We start from the raw sequence: 24,250 nt of genomic DNA, 5'->3' as shown, positions 1-24,250 counted from the left end.
CATATTTCAGAGGCATCTTTGTGTCTAAGTGACTTCAGTGTTTTAGTGGCTGAGTTTGAGATACGGAGGTGTACTGGAAGAGCCATGCTGTTAAAGACCCTATTTGGACTTTGTAATAATAATAATAATAATAATAATAATAAATGGAATTCATATAGCGCCTTTCAAGGAACCCAAGGACGCTTTACATTATAGGAGGAGGGACACACAAACAAACAGTCACACAAAGAACACAAGAGAAAAAAATACATATAAATAATAATCTAGGGGCTAAAGGCCTTGGTGAACAGAAACGTGTTTTGAATGTGACCAGGGTGGACCGTGGGGAGGGAGTTCCAGAGGGTGGGGGCTGCCACGCTGAAGGGACAGGATTGTAGGGAAATAAACAAAAAGGACTCATTATCCATTACTCTTACATGGGTACGGTTGGTCTGCTCTGTGTGTGTGTGTGTGTGTGTGTGTGTGTGTGTGTGTACTAACTGGGGTGCCAGCGAAGGGTGCGTGGTCACAGTTCTCTTGCCAGGAGCGGTTGAGGCTGAGCACAAAATCCTGGAAGAAGGGATGCGTGTAGTTGAAGACTGAAAATCCGACTATGTTGACTCGCTGGTCCGCCACGTCGTCCAGTCGGAGTAAAGAGAATTCCTGCAGGGCAAAAACACAAACACACATCTTATTGGCTGAATGCAGCTGATTTAGATGGAAGCTGTCATTTTCCGCCACGGTCTGCCATAATCTACTTTAAATAACACCGAATGATTCAATGAATTGTCGCCAAGGTAATAAAAGGGCACGTGTTAATCAAATATGTTTACATCCGATTGAATCTGCCTCACTTATTTCTCATCAGCTCCCATTATTCCGGCTGATTGACGTGACAAAGCCGTTGGCATTTGTTCATTCCCCGCCATTTAGTCACACGCCACCGCACAAAAGCATGCATTTAGCACCGGCCGTATGCTATCCGTGACATACAGGTCAACGTATGAATGCTGGATTGCAATGCTTAAGGGATAGACTTAGAGAGAGAGAGACTGGAGACAGGAGATGGGAGAGAAAAAAAAGGACACTGAGACCGACAGATAATTGAGAAAGTAAGATAGAAATCCACGGCAAATTGAAATGCTCCAGGTTAGACGGAGAGTAAAAAACAGGTATTTGTTATTTGGCTCTGGGGGGACAGCTGTTTTTTCTCCACCTGGGGTACAGCATACAGGGGAGAGACGGATATAAAGTTGGGGAAGAGGGGGAGGGAGGGGAGGGGGTGGGGATTGAACTTCTCCTGAAGGTTAATAGAGGTGTCAGAAGCTGGTACCCCCCCTCAGGTGGCAGCCTTCGCCTGGCAGCCGGTTGTGCCATCTCGCTTATGGCAAGCCAAGTCTAGCTGTCTGTCACCAAGTCCAGAGACTCTGAAGATAAGAGTGGGGGGAGGGGACGGTGAGGTAGCAAGAGCATGCATGTGAAGTAAGAGATGTTCGAGGTGTGTATGAATGAAAGATGGGAAAACATGTATCGTTCAACGGAAAACAATGATCAAAGCTGCAAACTATTCCCTCCTGCCATGAAGACATCAGTTTCTGGATTAGGTCTAAATCATATATTTTGAAAACAACTAAAAACACATTTTAGTCGGTTAAAGGCTAAAAAATAGCCTTTCTCATCTGTAAGAAGGGGATTAGGAAAAACAGATATGGAAGTTCAGACAAAAAAAAGCATGAATAGGTCAGTGGATTGAATAAGTGATAAGCAGGTAAAAGCTCTGAGACCAAGAGGGCTCATGAGTCCCCCCACTGTGCAGACACCCGTGGGACACCGGTGGGGGAGTGCACTGATACAGAGCCGTGCAGGGCGTGAAGAAGCAGTGAAGGAAGATACGGACTTTGAGTGGGAGGCCTACATCCCCACTGCCAACCTCTCAAAGAACTGGAAATCCCAAAGGTCTCGCTTTGCTAGCGTTAAAAATAAATAACTGGTGAACTCTGCTGATAAAATATATCCCAGGTAAGTGTGGAGATGGTCAAGATGAGTTACAAGGACATCCTGGGAGAGGTGAAGGGAGCGCTTGGGAATCACAAGAGCAAGTGGAATGATATGTGTGAAGCGTGAATTACGCCGGTCCTGGGGAGCAGGAATGAATGGTGGGTTTATCTGCCAGTGGTTTGAACAGAACAAAAAAAATGTATATTTGTGCTTTGAGACTCTGCATTGTACAGAAAAAACTCATCTTTCATACAAGACTCTCTGTTATTCTCCTCCAAGCTCAATTTAAATCTCTCTATTGCTTATATAAAGAATCTGATCACTATTACGGCCCGACTCCTTCTCCTGATGATGATGTTTTCCTCCTACTAACGGTGCACTCACAAAGGATTTCGCTGCATTTTCACTTCTAGGAAACTAGTATGAAAAAATGTTCCCGCCTCTTTCACATCAGAGTTTAAAGGGATTGAAGTTTGAAATGCAAAATCACCATATTCAGCCAGTTTAAGAGTGAGGCTGAATTTGACCTCTCTTTCAAGGAATTTTGACTCTAATGTGCGCCAGGACTCTGAAAGAAGTAAATGAAAGCAAATGTCTGAACCAGGACTGTGTTTGTGCCTCAGCCAGCGGCTGGGTTTGCTCTTGTACATCCAATTTCAGAAGAAAAAAAACCCACAAAAGGAAAGGAAACGTCAGTTGATAATAAGGTTTGAGAATGTTAACAGAGGGCAAAGGGAATCTTTTTGATATGTACCACAAAAAAAAAATCATTAATGTAATTTGCCTGAAATTAATTCTGGCAAACATTGCATTGAGTGAAAGAAGTAATGCTGTTTTACACTTGTGATAAACAACTTCCTTTCAAGGGTAGCTTGGTATGCAAAACATACTGACAGAGTATGCATTACTACTTGTTATTTCAAACAGCGCCGCTTGAGGATCACTTGATCCCTGTCTTAATTCTAACCACCTGAGTGATCAAGAGGAAATGCTAATTTGACAGTATCCTCTATTTATTCATGTATTTGTTGATTTTTGATCATAAACTCAAAGACTGAGGCCATCATATTATTGATTCCTTTGCATTACATCAAACACAGAGGCTTTCTATTTCGTCTTCCGGTTTGCTCAGCTATCCCTTGAGGGGCCCCATAAGCCTTTTGGGACTGGCCATATAATTACTGGCTAAGTGTACTTTAATAGATCATTAGAGGCAGAGCTGTGCAAACGAGCCTATCATTAAGCATGTCCCTCAAGGGTGCCTGTATAGATGCATGTGCGTACAAACACAAGCCAGAGAGCACGTGTGCACGCTCACGCACAGGAAAATGAAATCCCTATAATTGAGCAACGCGTGCACACACTGAAGACCAAGGTCACCAAAACATCCTTCGGCTATGTCTGAAGAAAACTAATGCGCCGCATTTGTAGGCTTTTCAGGGCACAGACACCGACACGCACATACATTCAAATTCAAATGCACACACACACGGTCGGACACAAACACAGCCTAAATCCCTCCACATGAGCGATTATGCTTTCTTGCATACTAAATAGGGAGAGTGAAGTGGAGTCTTAGCAGAGGACAGTCGGTTCCCAGCAGTAGGGGGAACGAAAAGGCAGAGTTGGAGGGCAGAAGAGAGCGTAGGGGAAACCAACTGTCCAACCTACTGGGGTGAAAAGGGTGGAGGAGCAGAATGATGATGAGGGGACGGAGACAAAGAAAGGGAGAGAGCTGGATATTGTATCGATGGAGAGAGAAGGTGAGACATTATTTGGCACAACTGAGAGCTTAAAAGCAGTGGGGGAGAAAGAGAGTGACAGAGCGAAGATGAGAGGGGGGTGGGAGGGTGGGAGAGTGCGAGGGACTGACATACTGGCTGAGGGCCCCTGACACCGGCTGTCCACCGGAGATCAATCAGCAGCCAGGACCCTCGGCGACCAACCCAAAACTGTTGCTGCACCTCCTCAAATCTTGCCCTCGTCCCTGTGAAAACCTCCGCCTCATACATTCTTCATTTCCATCTCCATTTTCCATTCTCTCAATGTTTCTTTTATCATTTTATATGGATTCATATATCCTTGCAGGGATTTCTCTCACTTTTCACCAATCCACAAACGCACACATGTGTGCTACACTCTCTGACAGAAACGCATGAATGCGTGACCCCTCGGTGTTTGTTATGGTGGAGTCGGCTCGAGCGGTGAATGATGAGACCCCAGGAGGATGGTGCTGATAGTAGTGGTGGTACATGAACCGTACCCCCAACATCCATAACCATACCCATCCACATGCAGTCATATTTCTTTTCAGCGGCGTAAGCCTCGATAAATCCACCAGCCTTAACAGGATATCCAAAATGAAGCAATAAAAACTCTTTAGAGCAAACAGCCTATTTCAGCTCGTCTCTTTGTGCAATGATCTCATCTCCCTTAATAGGATAGAAATGTAGAGATTACAGTGATTCTCTCGGCACCAAGGACATTCCCTGAATCAGGCTGCATCTCATGCGTATTACAACATTGTGCAACTGAAACACTGACGTCTTAACCAGACATGTTCTGTTGACTTTAAAGCTTGTCAGCTTGTCCGGCTTGTAGGGCACGTGGAAGAAAAATGGACTTACAAGTGTTCTGCAGAGTAGGATCAGGATTTTACCCCAGAAGAACAGTTTCCTTCAGGCTCTGCAGCCAAGTGCCAGGAAAAGCACCAAGAAAAACTAAAAAGTTACAACTTCACCGTACAAATTCATGTCAAATTCATCTCTCCTGCTGTTGATGAACTGAAATTAGCCTAGAGAACAGAGAATTAGCTACAAACAAAGCTAACTGGAGAGGGGTATCTGAGAGAGTTTGATTAGTGACGGTGGCAGAAAGTGTAGCTGCCGGGCTGAAAGGTATCACATAGGCCATCTGTGGACAGTTGAGAGACGCCTCCTTCGACTCGCAGCCAGCAAAAGACCCGAGAGATGAAGGTTCAGGTAGAAGAGACAGTATGAATATATATGGGATCTACTTTAGACAAACACCTATCAGGGGAGGCCATGGAAGCCCTCATTAAGACCTGCCAAGAGGAAATACTTGGCAAGAAAACCAGCGTTCTTGGATAGATCAACATTAAAGATGTTAGCTTTGCCTTTGACTAGAGAGAGAGAGAGAGAGAGAGAGAGAGAGAGAGAGAGAGCAATTATGTTCCAAAACAATTCATCACTCTCCATTGACTTTGTAAGCTAGCTAACATTAGCTTGCTAACTAGCTAACACTTCATCCTCATCCATCTATATCTTAGTTATCAACTACACCACTGGTATGCATCGGGTGTTTTTAGCTAGCCACATGCGTTTAGTTAGCTTTATCGTGATGCCGTTGTGGTTTATTTCAATGGCCATGGTTTTCAGAGTACGACTTGTGTCTCTATGCTGCCACCTCCTGGTGTCATAATACAACACAGCACATCAAAACCAAACTCCAGACTGCTCAAAATCAATCAGGGTTTGTGTTAAGGTTATCTCCCATGTACCCATCTCCATTCAGCATAGCTTCAAGAACTCAATTGGCTTCCAGTTCAGAAAAAGAGTTAAATCAAGTTGGATGTTTTTAAGATAAAAATTGTACATAATGAGGTCCCCAAATATCTGTCCAACTACTCTATTCACTATCAAAACTATGCAGAAAGAGGCAGCTCAATAGATTTGATCCCTTTTAGATCCAAGAGTTCAATGGGCAAAAATATCTTTTTATACTCGGCTCACAGCTGCAATTGAATGGAATAAACTTTCAGTATCTCTTGAACTCATTGAAGCAGTGAAAAATGTTAAAACGGCAGCAAATAAATGGCTAGTAGATACAGTCTGTCACAACAGGCTCCTTGGAAATAAGTCTGTGGCTTTATTGTGTAATTTAATCCTTGACAGCTTGTTGAATGCATGTAACAGCTGTATTATGTGCATCTTGATGATGATGATAATGATGTAAAATGTATCTATACAGAAGTCTGCATTCTGTTATTGTTAGCAAGCAAAGTGAAAAAGTTAATTCATTAATGTTACTGGGAAAAGGGACTTTTACTTGTCTGAAGGCAACACAGTATCCTCAAAATGACTTCCTATACAGCTCAACTGCAAGCTCAATTACCTTTTGAGGGAAACTGACTTTTCCTGAAGTGGTCACAGCATGTTGGTAACATACTACTAACGTACTACTACTACTACAAACTACTTAGGTAAGTTAGGTTACATATGTAATGTTGAATATTTAATGTATTGTTTAAATAAGTCAACATGGACGTTTTGTTCCACACAGGACACAAACAGCAGTCTCCTGGGTGAAAGTCCTGTGTTTGGTCCAGCCCAACCCTCCTCCCCACACGGACGTTGATTCTGAACATATTTGTAATAATTCAAAAACAAACATTCTGGGAGAATATACATTTCCCTTCACACTTAAATGACAAATAAGTTGTGTTGTATGGTAATATATTTATAAGGGAAACCAGGCTGCGGGGGTTGAGCCCCATAAATGTGAGTTTGAGGGTATTTGCTGCTTCATATTGTCACTTTTTCACATCGCGAATATAAAATATTCTCAGTATTTCAGTCATCTGAACGGTTTGTCTGTTTGAGGACCTTCACAACAATGTCATTAAAGTTAATGAGGTTTAGTTGAGAACTACCAGTGGTGTCAATGGTGGGGTAAAGGAACACTGCAATAATGTCGAATGAGTCGGAAAATGAAATGGTGTTGCAATGACTTATGGCATCGTTTATTTTACATAAATTAAAGGAGTATTAAGAGGGGCATGTTGAATGAATTATGCATGCATTAACATCACATAATGCACTTATGATTCACTTCTGAAAATAGAAACTTCTATCTAATGTTATTGCTGGTGTTACACAATTTCTTTCCAATGTGTAATCTCAATTTATTACGATGAAATTACACAATAACCTGAGCTTTTTATGGCTTATAAACACTCTAACATATTCCATCTTTTCTGCATCTGCCCTCTCCTCGTCCCCCTCTCCCCCCAACCATTCCTTTTCCTCTGTCTCCCTCCTCTGCTGACACTTCATTTATCTCTGGTCCTGACATCGCTGACTAATGATCTGCCAGGCTGCTCTCCTGCCTAATCTGTTTCCACTGAATCATCTCAAGATGCTCATCAACGTCCTCGTGCAGCTGCCCGTCTCACGCCAGGGTTTTTGTCATGCCCACTTATGGATCTGACTGCTTTCCGGCTTCATTTTGGTTTTGTTTGTTTCTCCTGTTATGTGTTGATGTTATTAATCTGGGGTGAGAAGTTCGGTCAGGAAGAAGAGGAAGAAATGCTCCTTTGGTAGCCAGAATTATTGCATTCTGGTGAATATGCTCTCATGTTTCAAACTGTGTAATATACAGTCCAAGTATGGCATAGGTTTGCATACTTTCTTTCACGCTCCCCTATATGTGGAGCCTATGTGTTTGAGACTTACAGTGCATTTATTACTAAGGTCTCTCCGGAGAAGATTGTTATGAAAGAATGCCAATCACTTCAGAGCTTATGATCTTCAGTGGACGCTGCCTTTGGCGAAGAGAGGTGTATTTTTGGTTTCGTTATCCTCTCAAGCCATACGATTTAGATATGTGTATCTCAGAGCCGTCTCGGGAACCTGCTATGTGTTCCCCGCTACATTCATTCTGCTCTGTAATTTTTCCGAGACGCTGGTCCTGGGTAATGTAATGCTTAATATGGAAAACAAAATTTCCCTTTAGTTGGCGGTGATCAGAAGTCCAGGTGATGCGGAGGAACGGGAGCACGCAGGCATCACGGAGATCACATCAAACGCCGTTTCTTCTCTTCTGTGTGATAAAGCTCCCAGTGCCGGCTTATTTTGGCACTCTCCTCATTAAGTCCATTTAATACCAGCTGTTAATATCCTGGGCTTTAATTGCCAGATCTTATAGAAATCTTGGCCCCATGGGTCACTGTGAACGGAGAGATTAAACAACAACATGGAAGAGCACCGAAACCGAACGGCTCCACAAAGTAGCCGACGCCACGAGGATTCTTCGGCTTCAATTTATTGTCACACACACACACACACACACACACACACACACACACACACACACACACACACACACACACACACACACACACACACACACACACACACACACACACACACACACACACACACACACACACACACACACACACACACACACAGTCCCTGCTCCATGGCTTCCATCTAAGTGATTTGAAGCACGCGATCCAAGCTGCTCGGCAGGATTGAATAAATCACATCAACTTGGCAGTGACTCATCACATGTTGACGGGATGCCTAATGTCATTTGAAGGTTAGTTGAGCACGGGATCGGGCCCGGCAACGCCTCAAATGGCACACTTTCATTTTGTGATGTCATTTTGAGTCTTGATGAACGCACACAAACACACACACACACACACACACACACACACACACACACACACACACACTGCATTCACACAAAAACGGTAAAAAAAACACGTTTTGACACACAGTGCCGGCTGACATATTATCCCTCTCTGCAAAGCAAGGAACAAACACACACACACACACACACACACACACACACACACACACACACACACACACACAGACACACACACACACACACACACACACACACACACACACACACACACACACACACACACACACACACACACACACACCCCTCCATCTGTTTGTTTTGTTCTTCATGTTCCATTTCCCCTCCACACACCCGTGATCCCTCTTGTCATTGCAGTCATTGTCATGCATCCATGCCCGAAGAACTGCCTGTCTCACTCACACACACACACACACACACACACACAAATGATAAAACTTAAATGAATAAACTTGCGTACATGTTCCCCCACCACTCACACACACATAGAGTTGCATCATCCTGGCCTGCTTATCTACCTGCCCGTCTGCTTGCCGGATATAAGCTGTGTATTTCTTTTTTTTCTTCTGGTGTCATAAACTAGAAACACACACACACACACATGCACAAAAACACATTCATTTAAACAACTCTTTCTTTCTCTCAGTTCATATTAGGTTGAGCTGATTGGCAGGTTTGTATAAAAGGCTGTTGAGGGGAGTTCAGTTTTACTTCTGAAGCATGGCTGATGCTGTTATTCACTAGTTAATCCCTATTCTCTCCCAGACGCCGCCACGCTCCCCGCCATTTGTTCTCGGCCAGTTGGGGCTCCAGGCTCGACATGCTCCGTGCTTCTAATTATTCCTCCCAACACTGTCAAATGTTAGAATGCTTTATAATTGAATGTGCCACTGAAGAACAGATGACATATGTGCCTGCCTCCATGACCTGCACAAACATCAATTTCTCTCTGTCTTTTATTTCCAATATTTTTTTCCTTTCACTAATTTTGAGGGGGTTGCTTTGCCCTCTGCCACTCTTTTCCAGCAAAGAAATAATAGTAGTTGCCGGCTGCCTATGTCCTTTAATCTATCCCTTTCCTTGCTGCTACCTCTTCCCTTACTGCCAAAACCTGAATCCTGCCTCTCTCTCTCTCTCTCTCTCTCTCTCTCTCTCTCTCTCTCTCTGGGTGTCTGGCCTTGATAACAAATATTGTCTAGGTGATACAGAATTCAATTTCACAAGTTTATTGTTCTGGTGAAATTTCTTGTCCCATATCTGTGAATGTGAATGAATGGAGGCAACATCCCTTTAAAAAAACAAAACAACAACAAAAACAACCCCCACCTCAAATCAACCTCATCCTCCATCTCTGGAGTTCACTTTGCTACAGAAGATTTGTAAATAAATAAATAAAAACAACAACTTCTTGTCAGTCAAACTGCTTTAGAGGGCAGCCACTGTGACTGTGAAAATGATTGGGATTTAATTAATTCCCCTCCACGGCTTATGTAAAGTTCATATTTCCCTGTTTAGACACAGAGTTTGAGAATCAATCAACTGAGTAATAGAAAAGGTAATAGGCTACGTGGACGGTGACAACACAGAGTTGCATCCAGCCAGAATAAAAACGATGTCATTATTTTGTCACAAGTGTGTTTCGCCAAATAAAGTCTCCCTGCTACTCATTTGCAATGCAAATACGCCAACTTACTTTGCTAAGTTTTACATTTATTGTGTTGGTGCTGTAGAGAGTGGTATAAATACATGTTGTCATAGCGACTCCCAAGGGAGAAAGACAACTAAAATGCATTTCCCACTTTACACGGTTTCTGTTTTAACAGTATCTAAAAATATTTTAGAGACTGAGAGTTGCAGCAGCTTGAAGGAAACGTGTTCACTGTTATCATCTCAAATTGGGATTTATACTTTACACAAGAGGTTAACGCCAGTTCAGTCTGCAGCTTTGATAAGGAATAAGGTGGATAAGGTTTGTATCCTTTGCTGGCTGAAGCATTCATTTTTGTCCACGGGGGGCAACTGCTTTGCTGCTGACCTTGCTTCACCTGGAAAGTTTGTTAATCCATTTAAAAAATACAGAAGGTGTCCATTTCTGGATTTGAATGTAGAAAAAAGCACACATATAAGGTCCATTTCTTTGCAGCCATAAATCACTGTTGTCAAAAAGGCAGTACACTTTCTGAGACATCCCTGTGAGATCACAAGTCGGACTTTCTACACTAACAGTACGTAGTTTAAATTGCTATGTTGGTGAAGTTTGCAATATTCCACGTGTTAATCAGATTTGATCTGTTCCTCTCATTCAGTATTGTTGGCGTTTCCATGTGTGAAAAGAGTTTTCTGATTTCCCTGTGATTTGAAGGCTGACTACGCTCCAATGACGTTTATAATCAGCTCATTTTGCTCCGTATGAGATTGCACAGACGATATGATATGAATAATCTGACTCTTATTCATATCTTAAATTAATCATGTATTTATTATCTTCAAGACAATGTCATCAACTCGTACTTGTGGGCTCATGACTACCGAATGGGAAAAGCTTGTGTTGGTTTTTGCAGTCGCGATGCATCATTGCTGGTTATTTAGGAGACCGGCCACGCAAACATTCGCTTCAGTCCCCTTTTCACCTCGGACTGAACATATTGTCTGCTTTTCCAGGTGACATTCAGAATACTTTGGTCACCTGCCGCACAAAGTCTCTTTGAAATCTTGTTCTCTAATACAAGAACAGAAGAATGAGCGATGCGTATGAAGGACATTCATAAACCATTCACGTCTAATTTGGAGGGTTAACAGGTCTGGGGGTGAGGTCCCAACGTGTTAATAAAATATAAATTGATACATTAATGGAAACAGAAGCCAGCCGACAAAGAAGGAATATGCATTTAAATGTTGAGCCGTGTTTGGCTTCCTGATGCTAGTGAAGTCCGTGTGAGGGACCAGCGATGACCCGGCAGGTTTAATATGTGAGTCAGGCCTCCTTACCTCATCACCCCGAACATAACTGTAGAGTGATATTAAAACACACTCTGTGAAGGTTTGTTTCCTCATAAAAGTATAAGACTAAAAGCTCCTCAGCCTCTTTTTTTTATCTTTAAAGATTAGCCAGACGGCGGCTGGAAGTTTGTGTAAATGAAGGTAAATAATTTAGTGAAGTGTTCCACCCCTCAGACTCAGACCTTTGAATGTGTGAGCAGTTCTGGCGTATTGATTACTCTGTGTCGGCCCTATTACTACGAGCTCTGCCTCTGAGCCCCATGTCTGGATGACTCAGTGTTGACAATTGTATTACAGCCTATTATCTACCAAATCCCAGGGCTTGAGTCACAGCTTACTGCGGGGTCTTCTTTGGAAAGTTGAAATTGCTTGCTGGCTTCATACCCGACTTCCTTTTTGTGCTCTCCAACTTTCTTCCCGACATCGTCTCACAATCCTACGTCGGCCTGGCAACCACTGCCATTCATTTACTTTCTGCCGAACATTTCTTCCCCCTCACCTTTTACAGCTTACCTACTTTATGTCCACGACCTTCTTCTCCCTCTTCCCTCCTTTTAATGCTGCCCTTTTTATCCCTTCCTCTAATTGAACCTGCCATGCACTGTATAATGGAGTGGAAACGTGCCAACACAAAGTCTCCACAAGCCAAGAATCATTCCACTCTTCACACCACTTAATGTAAAATTTATCAAAAAACCTTACAAGCAAGCTCCTATTAAGTGGGCATTTCTCACTGTTAAGCAAATAAAAAAGCAGCGTTTTTGGGGTTTCCAAGGGTGCAGATGATCGAGTGTGTGCAAACGCAGTATCAGGGCCGTTTCCAGGATGTCGGGGCATCCAGGGCTCAGCCCGGACCTCTGTAAGGGGGTCTGGGTGGATCCTCCCAAGGGATTTTTATTACATTTTTTAAAATTAAGCTTGTTTGTTGCTTTTTTTATGCACTCTGGTGCCTTTTTTAATTCAATATCCCAGTCTTAATCATTGAAAAGTCTAGTGTGTACAACAAAAAACGGCTATTTACTATGAATTGTGATGCTAAACAAAGTTGTTTGTACTAACTTTTATATTGAGCAGAAGCAGACTGCTTATCAACTAGTTACTTAAAATATTTATGTTAACAGTGGTGGAATGTGACAAAGTACATTTACTCAATTACTGTACTTAGGTACCATGTTGAAGTACTACATTTATCTGATTAATAATACAACATATGATCAACTAGTAAATGATTATGTATTATTGCAGATAATATTACCAACAGTATATAACATAATTAAAATGAACTCCAGCTTTACCAGCTGCAACATGAAAGTGATGAACACATTAATGCATCAGTCATTATAATATAATCATATAATATTCTGCATCAGGAGTACTTTTTTAAGTATACATCCATGATAATTTGTACTTTTAGTTGAATAATATTTTGAATGTAGGACTTTTACTTGTCAAATAGTACTTCATACAGTCTTGCTGTATTTCCACTGGTTTATGGTTTCCAGCCCAAGGTTCCTGGTTTCTGATGTCACACCTCTTTAACCAACACTAAGAGTTTGCTTTATTCCAGTTCATACTTTTAAATCCACATGCACTTTTGTATTCTAACACATTTAACAGAACGTCATTAGTGATATTTTGAGAAATGTCCATCTCTCTGCGGTTTTAATCATCCTGATGGAGGTTTAATTTTGACCAAGAGCATAACTGTTATTGTATTCTGATCATCACTCGGCCAGATGACAAGAAATCCAGACGGGGAGTTCAATACACGATCAAGCTGAGCTGATCGTTGAGCTGATAGCTAAGCCGATCGTGTCCAATCAGGATTAGCGAGGGAAACAAGCTGCTCAACTCTATGTAGTTTCTATTTGATGTCCTGTCATGGAAGCAGGTGAGGTCTGTTCTTAAGTCGTAACAGTTTAATGAGATCTCGAAGAATTTTTAGACGGTAAGACCTCGGTTAACTTTGCATTGCGTTTATGAAGATACACCTATAGCTGCCACTTCTATTGTTCTTTTTCTTTTTAAGGTTCTTTGCTGCAGATGATTTGGGAATCAGTCACATTTTCTGTTTCACGATCACAGTATGAGTGTGATTCTCTCAACCAGATCGCTTTAATTTCAGTTTTTGAGCCGTTTATGCCTGTGCATACTGTATGCTAAACAGATTCCATTCCCTTCACAATGCAGAACACCCTGCTGATCCAATTAAATTGCTTGCATAATTTGCAACAGAGCGGCACAAAGAATTCACAAGACAACACTCACACTTACATTCCTTCCAAAACAAAATGGAGCGGAGATAAAGAGGATGGCTCACTGACAAAATAAATAGGAAATTAAAGGATTCTTTTCAAACAGCATCTACACGGGTAGATATCGTCCAATAAATATGACGTAGCGGAAAACAGAAACAAAAAAGCTTCCTCATAACAAAATCTGAATGAGGCAGCAGAAACTCCATCTTTCTGGTCCAAAAGACCACAGTGAGCCCCCGTCACTATCAATTCACCGTCTCCAGAGCTGAGCCAGCAGGGCTCAACCACCCTAAACAGTCAGCATGGATTGAATCGTTAAATCGAGTTTGTTTTGATCAGGGAGTTCGAAATCCCGTGAGCCGCTTTTCCCTTTGCGACGCCCTCGCACCTCCTCTATGAATACGAATAAATGTGATATTAAGTTACAGCAAATGACATGAAATCTCAACATGGCTGTTAGATGACATGCATGGCTATTAAGCTATCCAGATGTATTATTTTCTAACACATTTAGTCTCAAAGCTGAGGGGTCTTGATGAGAATTACTCAGGTGATCGATGTAACACTTCACTGAGATGAGTAGAGTTTAGATGGAGTCTCATCTCCATTATCTTCTTCCTCTGTTTTTTTTGTCTCCGTCTCAGTTTTTCAGACACCCACTCCACTGTCACGCCACGGTGATAGGTTTTGAAAAGTAACCACCTATTTCCCATTATCCTCATGTGTCTTATAGTCAGTGCCTCCCTTTGTCCTGTGCCAGAGTATATTGTTTGTCCGTGAACCTCCAGCCCTTTTTGTCCACAGCCCACGCCAAGAGCCCATATGTTTGTATGATCTGGATTTCTTGTTTTCCTCTAAAGAAAACGTTTTTTTTTGTTGTAGAGTTTTTGGTCAGCTCTAGAGAAGCTAGTTTTGGTTTGTAGCCTTGTGCTTATCTCCGTTGGAGTGTTTTTGCTTTGTCTCTTTTTTCGCTCTAGTGTAGCACAGTTTTTTTGTAAATAAGTTAATTCAACCACAGAGTAGTTCTCAGCCTTTGCCTCCCGTGGGAGTGATTTTTCCATTACCTTTTCCTGTGAAGGTTCTCGTGTTTAGTTTGTGTATTCACGGTTCTCCGTCCTTTTTGACTTTAGTCTTAGAGTTTCATAGCCTGCTTGTTTTCACTCTGTCTCAAGGGAAAATTGAAGTTCATAATAAAGATCTGCCTAAGCTGTTCACCCTCTGCACCTCCGTCCTCTTTTAGTCCAGGCCTGACATCCTCAACCCAGCCGCCGACTCTGCAGCCTCAGAGGCCAAGGGACCATTTTCTGTTCTTCCAACAAAAATCATTTGCAAAGATTTTCAATTAAAAGAAGCACTGATGAGTCACATTTTTGACTTTTAAGGCTTCTTTTTTTTCTAAATTTCCATTGCTTTTTGAGCTTTCAGCTGTTATGTTCCTCCATTAAATTCAGCTGGGGTTTGAATGAATAGCTAAGTGGAAAAGATAGACTGTTTCAGATTCCAAACATATGCTGGTTTATGCAATATTCATGGTGTTTTTTGGCCTCCACCAGCCTCAGAATTATTCTGGGCATAAGGTCTCTCCCTCACAAATAGGCTGTTACTGTTGCAGGTCAGAAGTAATTCTATACATAATGGAATAAAATTGGTGATGTGTTTCCAACACTCCGCAGGAATGCTGCCAGATTGTTTTGGATGTATGTGAGGTATAAGATGTCTTCACACAAAGCTGATATATCAACCCCAGCATCAGTATCAGCTAAGATACGTGCTATGTTAATGTCATGGTCATCGAAGTGAATGAAACTAGCTGGCCAAATGGAATGATGTGAGTAACTACGGTCAACGTGGCATCATGACTTTTCGTAAATATACACGCCACTTCCTGTGGCGTGTTATCTGTACGCAATTCGAGCTATCTGTGTGTATGTGTACGTTCTGAGCGAAACGGCCCATCACATCCGCGTGTTTGTCAGCGCCCTCTAGCGAAACGACCCATCACGTAAACGCCCTTTAGGGTTAGGGTTAGGGTTCGGCGTTGATAAACACGCGAAAAGGCCTATTTGCGTAGTGATAACACGCCATAATGGCATACAAGTTGGCGTGTCATACATACGCTACTTCATGAGATCAGTCTGCTACGGTACAGAAAGGTATCCAGACAGTGACTAGTGGAGAATATACAATTACAGGTTTCATGTCCGGCTCAATAGACTATTATGTTGAATTTCACAAACAGAGAATCAAGTAAATCTTTAATCCGATCTTGCCATTACATCCCAGGTTTCATAACAAGATTGCAGCCATGACATTTGCTGCCTCCCTCTTCCTCCTCTTCCTCCTCCTCCTACAAACCCACGCTCACTGTGAACATCATAATTAAGAGGTTGTAGGAGGCTTCAGAGCTCAGCCTGAATTTACATGGCAATACAAGCATAAAAATGACTTATGGTCAAAAGCGGTGCGTGAAGCTCAGACTGAGACCTAAAGGTGTCACCCTCCCCAGTAAAACAGGAGGGGAGTCATTAATTAGTACTTGAAAACATTACGTAATCACAGGCTATCAGAGTCTGTCTGCTCTTTTACAGGGAGGCAATGCTAGATGTGGAGATGGTTTCTCTTTCTTTTTTCAAATTGTCAATTATGATTAGCACCACAGGCAGCTCCGTCTTTATCTGGGGCCAAAGTTTACAGAAGATAACATCTCTACATTCGAGGATACAGCAACATGACTACATCTTTTTAAAGCGGCACTAATCAACGTTTTATATCAACAATGGACCGGATTGGCTGCATAACGGCCATGTATTGTGAAAGGAGTCATTCTTAGTGACAATCCCACAAAGCGTTATCGCCCGACTCTGGCCTTCCCTCAAAGCTACAAAAGCTTTATAGCATCTTTCAGCTCATTGTTTCAGTTCTATGGCACCGCAACTTTACTGGTTGGTTCAGTACCAACACTTGAGCATCGTTTCCAGCTGCTGTGAATCCTCCGGTAGAACATGGATATGCTACCTGCTGGTGGAGCATTTAGCCGCTAAAGAGTCAGATATCTCGATCTGGAGCTTGACTTGCATTCATCAGGTGGACAAAAACACACCCAAAAATGAATTTTTCTTAACACAAAAAACACAGAGTCCTGACGCGTCAACGAGGAGACAGCTTCCTGCCATGAAGAAGGTGTTCTTTTCAGTTAGCATCCAGCTCTTCTGGGTAGTAAATGTTAGCTTCCCTTCCAGAAACTTACTCAAGTGATTTATTCTTTCTCTAAAGCAGTTTAGTGTTAAACTAGATGATTTAAAAGGCAGTTAAAGTACTGGAGTAGGTTCATAATTGCTATGTTATTATACTATGTACTACATATAGACATTGTGAAAAGCGAGGCAGAGCAAATAAAGCTTAGAGGTGCAAGACACTTCACACTGCTGCCACTGGAACTTTCTCAGCAGTGTCGCCTGAGCGGAGCAATAAAAGCTGCTACTTGTACAAAGTATTAGTATATCTGCGTGGGCAGGAGGTTTGACCTTCTCATGGCAACTAATTAACCAGTTTGAGGTTCAGATCAGAGTCACTGGCCATGGAAAACAGCTAGAAGTGTCTCAGGTGAGAACATTCACTGTGTATTTTGATCCAATTAACACTGAATCCATTTAAATTAGTGCAAAGGGTTTGCAAGTTTTTTTTATGCATTTGTTAAAAATAGAAAGTGTGGTCAGTGCTGATTTTGGATTCTAACAAATTGATTCAAGGTGATCGATTTTATAGGAGTAAAAAAGTCAGAGGATCAAACAAGCATACCGTTTTATTTGATAGAGTTAAGAATGTAAGCTGTAACTGGTAATTATAAATCATAGACCATTATAAGTGATGATGAATATATTGGTTTCTAAATCAAGTCAAACTGATCACCTTACAACAAACACAACAATAACAACCATTACATGAACTCAACACATAGTGAGTTGCTTATTCTGCATTCTTCAACATCACATTTCTAATCCATTCTTTAAAAAGTGACACAACAGTGTTTTTCCAGCACAGAATGTGTCCTCTATAGTTAAAGTAATTGTGTTCGTTAAAAGAAAGGTAGAAGTAGTTGCCTAAAGGTCAGAGGTTTCCTAATGTAAAAGCTTTTTCAGGGGAAAAGGTGAGGGTGTGAGTGATAAGCCTAACCTTTAAATAGACTTCAGAAATGGTATTCGCTCCCTGAGATAATGGAAACATCCGGACTGGAACACCCGATACCATTAAGACACACACACACACACACACACACACACACACACACACACACACACACACACACACACAGACACAGACACAGAAAGCTCATTGACCTTACAGTCATCTTTTCTTTTGTCTTGCTGCCTGCATGTCTGTGCTATGCAGACGTATGTTCGCTTATGAATGACAGAGACATTTACCTAGCGTTATTGTTTGTAGCTGATTAATTAATTAATAACCAATGAATATAAAAAATATAGTGATAATTCATATCACAATCATGAATCAGTCACGTATGAATTAGGGTAAAAAAGGTGAAGGAGTTTAAGCAAAATCATTTAATTCCATTAAAATAGAATGGAAAGCTTCAAAATGTGATATTAATCAAATAAATCTAACGGTGCACTGTGACTTGCTTTATGGACACATCAAATGATAAATGACATGAATTGATCTATGACTACACATTAAAATTAACGGAGTGAATAAAGGATAAATACATGCGTACTATGATTAATGATGAACAGTGTATGAATGAAACTATGACGAGTCGATTCAGATTCCCCTGGTTAAAGGTTATGCCTTAAATTTGTCGTTGCACGTTTATCAATAGAATATGGTTTAAAATATTAAGGCACCGTTCCTAGAGATCACAGTTTATTGTCAAACTCCTAAATACAACTTTAGTTGGAGTGAATAGCAAACCCTTACCGCCTTGAAAGCTATCTCGATTCTTTCATTCAACCTTTTTTTACAGAATGCATGCTTGTTAACTTTCATAGTCGATTTAATTCTTCCATATTTGAAAACTGGGCTACCTCCTTTTCTTTCCTACACGTAAGATGTGTCTCAACATATCAAAAGAAGCACATTTTAATTTTGTGGGAACATCCATTCTCTTCATCTTATATTCACAGTGGTGTGTCTCTGTGTCAATCTGCTCCTCAGGAATGTAGATAGAAGAAAATAAAACCTCTCCCACTTTATAAATCAGTCAAGATTGACCCTCAGTTGTGGTGTCTCCGCTCTGTGAGTCTATTTACGGGGGATTACTATAATTATTTGACAGCGAGGTTTCTTTCATTTCGATCATTTCAACAGATATGCCGTTAACAATGTAGCTACAAATGAGAACCCGCCCTTTTCTCCCTCTGTCTGAAATCAGAAACCCATTGTTTCATTTTCTGGTGGTAAATCTGCAGACCAACGGCAACCAAGACGGCGAGCGAACGAATAGTCACTTGTGGTTACGGTATGGTGGAGTTTATGGAAAGACCACACTCTTATTTTTTTGCAGGGATGTGGAAACATTATGTTCAGCTTCGGCACGCCGTGTTCTAAGTAGTTTTAAGGTGTTTGAACAAATGGGCGACAGCGTCATTTTTACTGGACAGAACAGTCCCATGAAATGACAAAGTGTACTTTAATAAAAGTGACCCAAGCGCTTGATGTATTATTATTTTTAAGAGATGTACTTTCACAGTGAGTCCCGGAAATATAATATAATATATATATAATATATTAATAAAATATAGAAAATAATAAAACTTGCTCCGTCCTTCTTTTGTGTCTGGGTGTCTTCATGCATGTATGTGGGGGGAGCAGGGCCGTATTTATAGACGGTCCAGTGTGGTTGCATTGGGGCGGTGGGGGCTCACTCACAGCTTCTACATTATGTCCCAGGATGCCGAGGGGGGGGGGGGTGTCACACCACTTTAACGATATTAACTGAAGCCATTAATGATGCCGTCACTGAGCAATGGGCAGGATTTTAAGAAAATGGCGGTGACAGTGGCGGGAGGGGGGAAGTGAGGGGGGTCATCATAGACTATCTATAATGAATGTGTGTCCCTGCCCTCCAGCAGACATCAGAGCTGGTTTATTTGTACACAAACAAGCAGGTTAAAGAAAGAGAAGAAGAAGAAGAAAAAAAGCGATGCAATAGTGTCAAGGGCTGTGGAGGAAAACATGAAGATGGCAGCCCACTCTTAATGAGTCATAAATCAGCTTGATATGAATCATCTTTACAGCGCTATTAGAGCAGAGTGTTTTGAACCTCATTAATTTCCATTAGGGGAGCAGCTATCTGGTAAGTTTACTATTGCATCAAATTTTCTCCAAGTCGCTATCTTTATGATCTTATAATAACTCTCACCGTTCCCTTAGCCTCAATGGAACTAAACAATATTACTCTAAAACTTGGGGTCAATCTCTTTCATTTCCAGCATGAACAGGCACATTTTGGAGCGGGTCCGTCCCCTAATGTTGGCTCAGAACACAATAATATGTAAAACACTTTTACTTCAGAAAATATACCATTTATGTAGCATTTATTCAACTAAATGACAGCTTTACTGGACATAAAAACACTTCAAACTTGAATAAAAGTTGCAGAGGTAACTATTGAGGACAACTAATGGAGATGAAGCATTTAAGAAGGAGCTGTTAGATATTTTTCACTCATGCTGAGTCAGCTTTAAACTTCTCAAAAGAAACATTTCCTTTAACTGCCTCTCTCAGCCTTTACCTATCGGCCTTCGTCACCTCTTTTGAGGACATTGTAAACAGCCGGTATGACGGCAACAGTCGGTACAAAGCATCATGGCATTGAGATCAACAAACTTAAACTAACCATGGTGTACAAGAACTGTACAATGTATTAAATCGGTATGAAAAAGTCCAGGGTCAGTTGCAAGAAACGATGCTTATCAAGCAATGAAAACCTATTAAAAAACGAAAAATACTAAATGTATGTTGAGTTCATTCAAACAGAAAGAAATACAGAAGAGAAAAGAAAGGATGGATGTGTGGAGCCTCCTCCTCCTCCTCCTCCTCAACTCAAGCATTGACAGAAATGAATGTTGACTCCGAGGACGATGACTACATCGCTCATTCAATGAGAACTTGGCAGGCTTTCCACATTCAAATTCATAAGAAAAACTCATATTTGTAGCAATTACGTGGATCATTATTATGTATTTGTTTGGTCCAGAAGTGCACTTCAACCGACGAGGCCAACCGAGCAGCGATTTGAGCCGCTGTAGCCGCGGCACTTACTTTGTCTCTAATCTGCAGTCACATGCAGCGAGGGAGAAAATCAGCTGTGCTATAATGAAGCTATGCTACAGCTCCTGTCTGCTCGACTCCATCCATTCAATCAGTCATTCAAGTGAAGAGCACCAATTAAAGTGTGCTTTAATACACTAGAGGAACACAGTATTTAGCCCGCTGATGTGCTCCTGCAGGTGTGAGTCTATATTCCCTCTGAATACCCACACCGTCTCCCGTTTCCTTACCAGAGAGGTGAAGATGTACGTGTAGTAGACTGACAGCATCCCCAGCTCTGATGCCTGCAGAACAAAAGACAAGAGAGACAGGAGGGGAGAGATAAAGCAGGAGAGAAAAAATGTTAGAAAGAATGTTCAAAATGCACAAAACAGAAATTTGAGGATCGCAGTTTGAACAAAATGTTAAGATGAGTGAGAAACGGGGGAGGGAGGGGGAGAATGAAACCGAAAGCAGAGAGAGAGAGTGAAAAAGAAAGGGGCGGGGAGAGGAGTTGAGAGGTCAGTGACTCTGGAGTGCAACTGGAGCTCCACTCTGCAGCAGACAGATCAAATCCACATCTTGATAAGATGCACTCTTATCTGACGACGGCTCTCAATGGAGCAATTAATTTCTGAGATGCATTAGTATGCCGCTCGATACTCCGTCTTACAATTTGATTAAATCAAAGTCGCAGTGAGGAGCAGTTGTGAAGGACAGGGTGAACTTTTCATACTTTCATTTCATTAAAGTCATTAGCAAAAAAGAAAATCATGGAGCTATAGGCTTCTGTTTAATCACGCTGCGATGCACATTATGATTAAAATCAATAAATGTCAGATGTACAGTATATATTAAACCAGGCAGTTTTTTCCACAAAAATCATCCTTCAACCTTGAAATTCTTCCGGAGTATGAATTAACCCTCACGTCCCTTTTGAGAGGGGATGTTTTCTACACCTGGCTGCACTGGAATTTACATATCGCCACAATAAATAGCTTCCACGCTAATATTATTCAAAGGCTGTGTAGCATCAGAAAGAGTTTAATAATAATAAGCAGTGTTTCCCCTAGAATTTTTTTCAGGCCCGGTGGTACCCACCGAAAAAACCCTAAACAGACGAGACGTGTGGGATGGTGTATTGGTGCAGTTGGATAAAGTCAGGTGGCACAGCAAGCAGTCTGCAATTCTGCAATTATTATATTTGCATTCAACATTTTTGTTCAACCAGAGTGTATTCAAGATCACAAGGAGAGAGTGACTTATTAAGGTGCTGGTTGATGGAAATTATCAGGGTCCAGAAAAATATGGCTGGAAAATGATGAGCATCACATTAATAGCTACAGATACTGTAAAACACTACAACGACATATGAGTGCATATATTGTCTTATTTTATCAAGTAAAATATAAGTTATAGGTTTACTCAACAGCAGTTAACTCAAAGTTCCACATCTTATCAAAAACAATCCTCCCCCCGGGGAGGGGGGGCAAACGGGCTTTGGCCGGTTGTACATACGTCATCACGTCCTAATACTACACACACATGGCGTGATGTTATTTTTAAGGAGCGCCGTCTCTGCTTATATTTCTCGACAACACTCGACCTGCATCAGCGCATGTGCGCACGAGCGGATCTGTGCGAGCAGACAGCGCGAGCGCAGCGGGTTTTGGACGGAGACACACAGCGGCATTTTTATTATGTAAAAATAAATAATAATGTAATGTAATAAAATAAATATTATGGAACCTATGGAACGGTTCCGCTCACACCACGAGTCTGAAGAGTGCAACAGCTTATCAAAATACAGTGTCAACGTTCCGTGTTTTCAAAGTAGAAAGCGACATCGTGGTGGTTTAACGAGGCGGAACGGCATCAGAACAACATCAAGCGCGTAAAGTACACGAGGGAAGAACGTAGCGGGAGCGCGCGGCGAGGATTGTTGCGGCCGCGCGTCTTGCGGAGCAAGTCTACTGTGCTGCGCGGAGGCGCTCCTAATGTAAATGATTATTGATTTATGAATGAATTGATAGGTGGCTTATTTTTGGTATATTGATTTTTTTTTTGGCCTGGCGGCAGGTCTCCTTGGCCTGGCGGGCCGCCAGGCCTGTACAATGGTAGGGGAAACACTGATAAGATATTTAGCCATCATATCTGCAAAGAAAGTGTAACCTCAGTGTGAGTGTCTGTGAGCCACGAGGAGTCTATGTCACTCATTTCATTTATTTGTTTATTTGGGGAGGACAATGCATATTAATGAACACACAAATACATCACTTTGTAAATATGCCGGATTTAGCTAGAAGCTCATTTCCATCCGCATTTGTTGAATGTTTGATTTAATTTTGAAGGAGCATAAATAATAAAACAGGAAGAAAAACTTTCATTATAAAGAAGAAGGTCTGAATTACCTCTCATGTTATCTTTATAAAGCTTTTTCCTTTTAGTATATTTAGCATGCCATTACTGCAAAACTACTAGCATGATGTTTATGTGAGGTATCATGCTTCAGGAAAGTTGTTGCCACGCAGTTCAACACCATAAGTAAAGCCACTTAATGCCAGAAGATGGAATTTTTTCATCATTTGACAGCATCTTCGGCAAGAAATATTTCCAAACACTGCATCTTTTCCTTTAAATACATATGATATGTCTCAGAGTTTCAGTTAAAGACGTTAAAACATGGACTAACATTATTCCCATACTGTGAAGAGATATGTGTTGACGTGTTGTGTTGCAGCAATATAAGAATTTAAATGAGCATGCTAACCAGCTAGCCCCCGCCCGCTCTGTCTTAATACCGCTTGTTCTTTGAGAGGCGATAGTGAGTCACTGTAACGGCAACATCCCATTCAGAAAATATTAGTACAACACAAAGCAACCAAACCGAGAAGCTGATGAAGAATATCTGTTTGGTTTCTTTTGGTCTTTTTGATCTCCTTGTTGTTCTGCAGTGGTTCGGCCCCAGCTTCGCCTTTGTACGGCCGTGCACAGCAGTGGAGGGCTGACGGAACGAGATTACATTCAGAATGCTAACACTGCTGACCTAAACCCCTGAATGCTAAAACCTCCGAGACTGAGACCTTTGTCTGACGAGGGTTTGATGCAAGATGTAGGCAGACAAGTAGTGTCGTGCATGACAACGGGGCGACTCCGTCCCCTTTAGAAAAGCCGGGCGCTCTTATCATCGTTCCAGAGTGGCGTGCCGGGCGCTCAGCTTTGATATGTTTGACAACTCCACACTTCGCATGAGAGGCGGGGCTGCCAACTGTCCACCAGCCTGCCGCCGTCGGACTGTCTCTTCACCAACAAAGGGGACGGGGGGACAC

The 24,250-nt window shown here is 41.7% G+C and overlaps 1 protein-coding gene across 1 annotated transcript in view; it reads right to left on the bottom strand.

Annotated features, from left to right (window-relative positions):
- Positions 1-24,250, bottom strand: part of grik4 (glutamate receptor, ionotropic, kainate 4) — a 182,894-nt gene that overhangs the window by 44,804 nt on the left and 113,840 nt on the right. The window contains exons 7-8 of the mRNA XM_084019062.1: positions 21,173-21,226; positions 481-642 (exon numbers count right to left, since the gene is read on the bottom strand). Coding sequence (XP_083875188.1) covers positions 481-642; positions 21,173-21,226 — 216 coding nt within the window. The remainder of the gene's footprint in view (positions 1-480; positions 643-21,172; positions 21,227-24,250) is intronic.

The sequence above is a fragment of the Eutrigla gurnardus genome (genome assembly GCF_963514095.1).
Source record: "Eutrigla gurnardus genome assembly, chromosome: 10".
In the NCBI taxonomy this organism is placed as follows: domain Eukaryota; kingdom Metazoa; phylum Chordata; class Actinopteri; order Perciformes; family Triglidae; genus Eutrigla; species Eutrigla gurnardus.
This window is presented reverse-complemented; position numbering and strand designations above follow the sequence as displayed.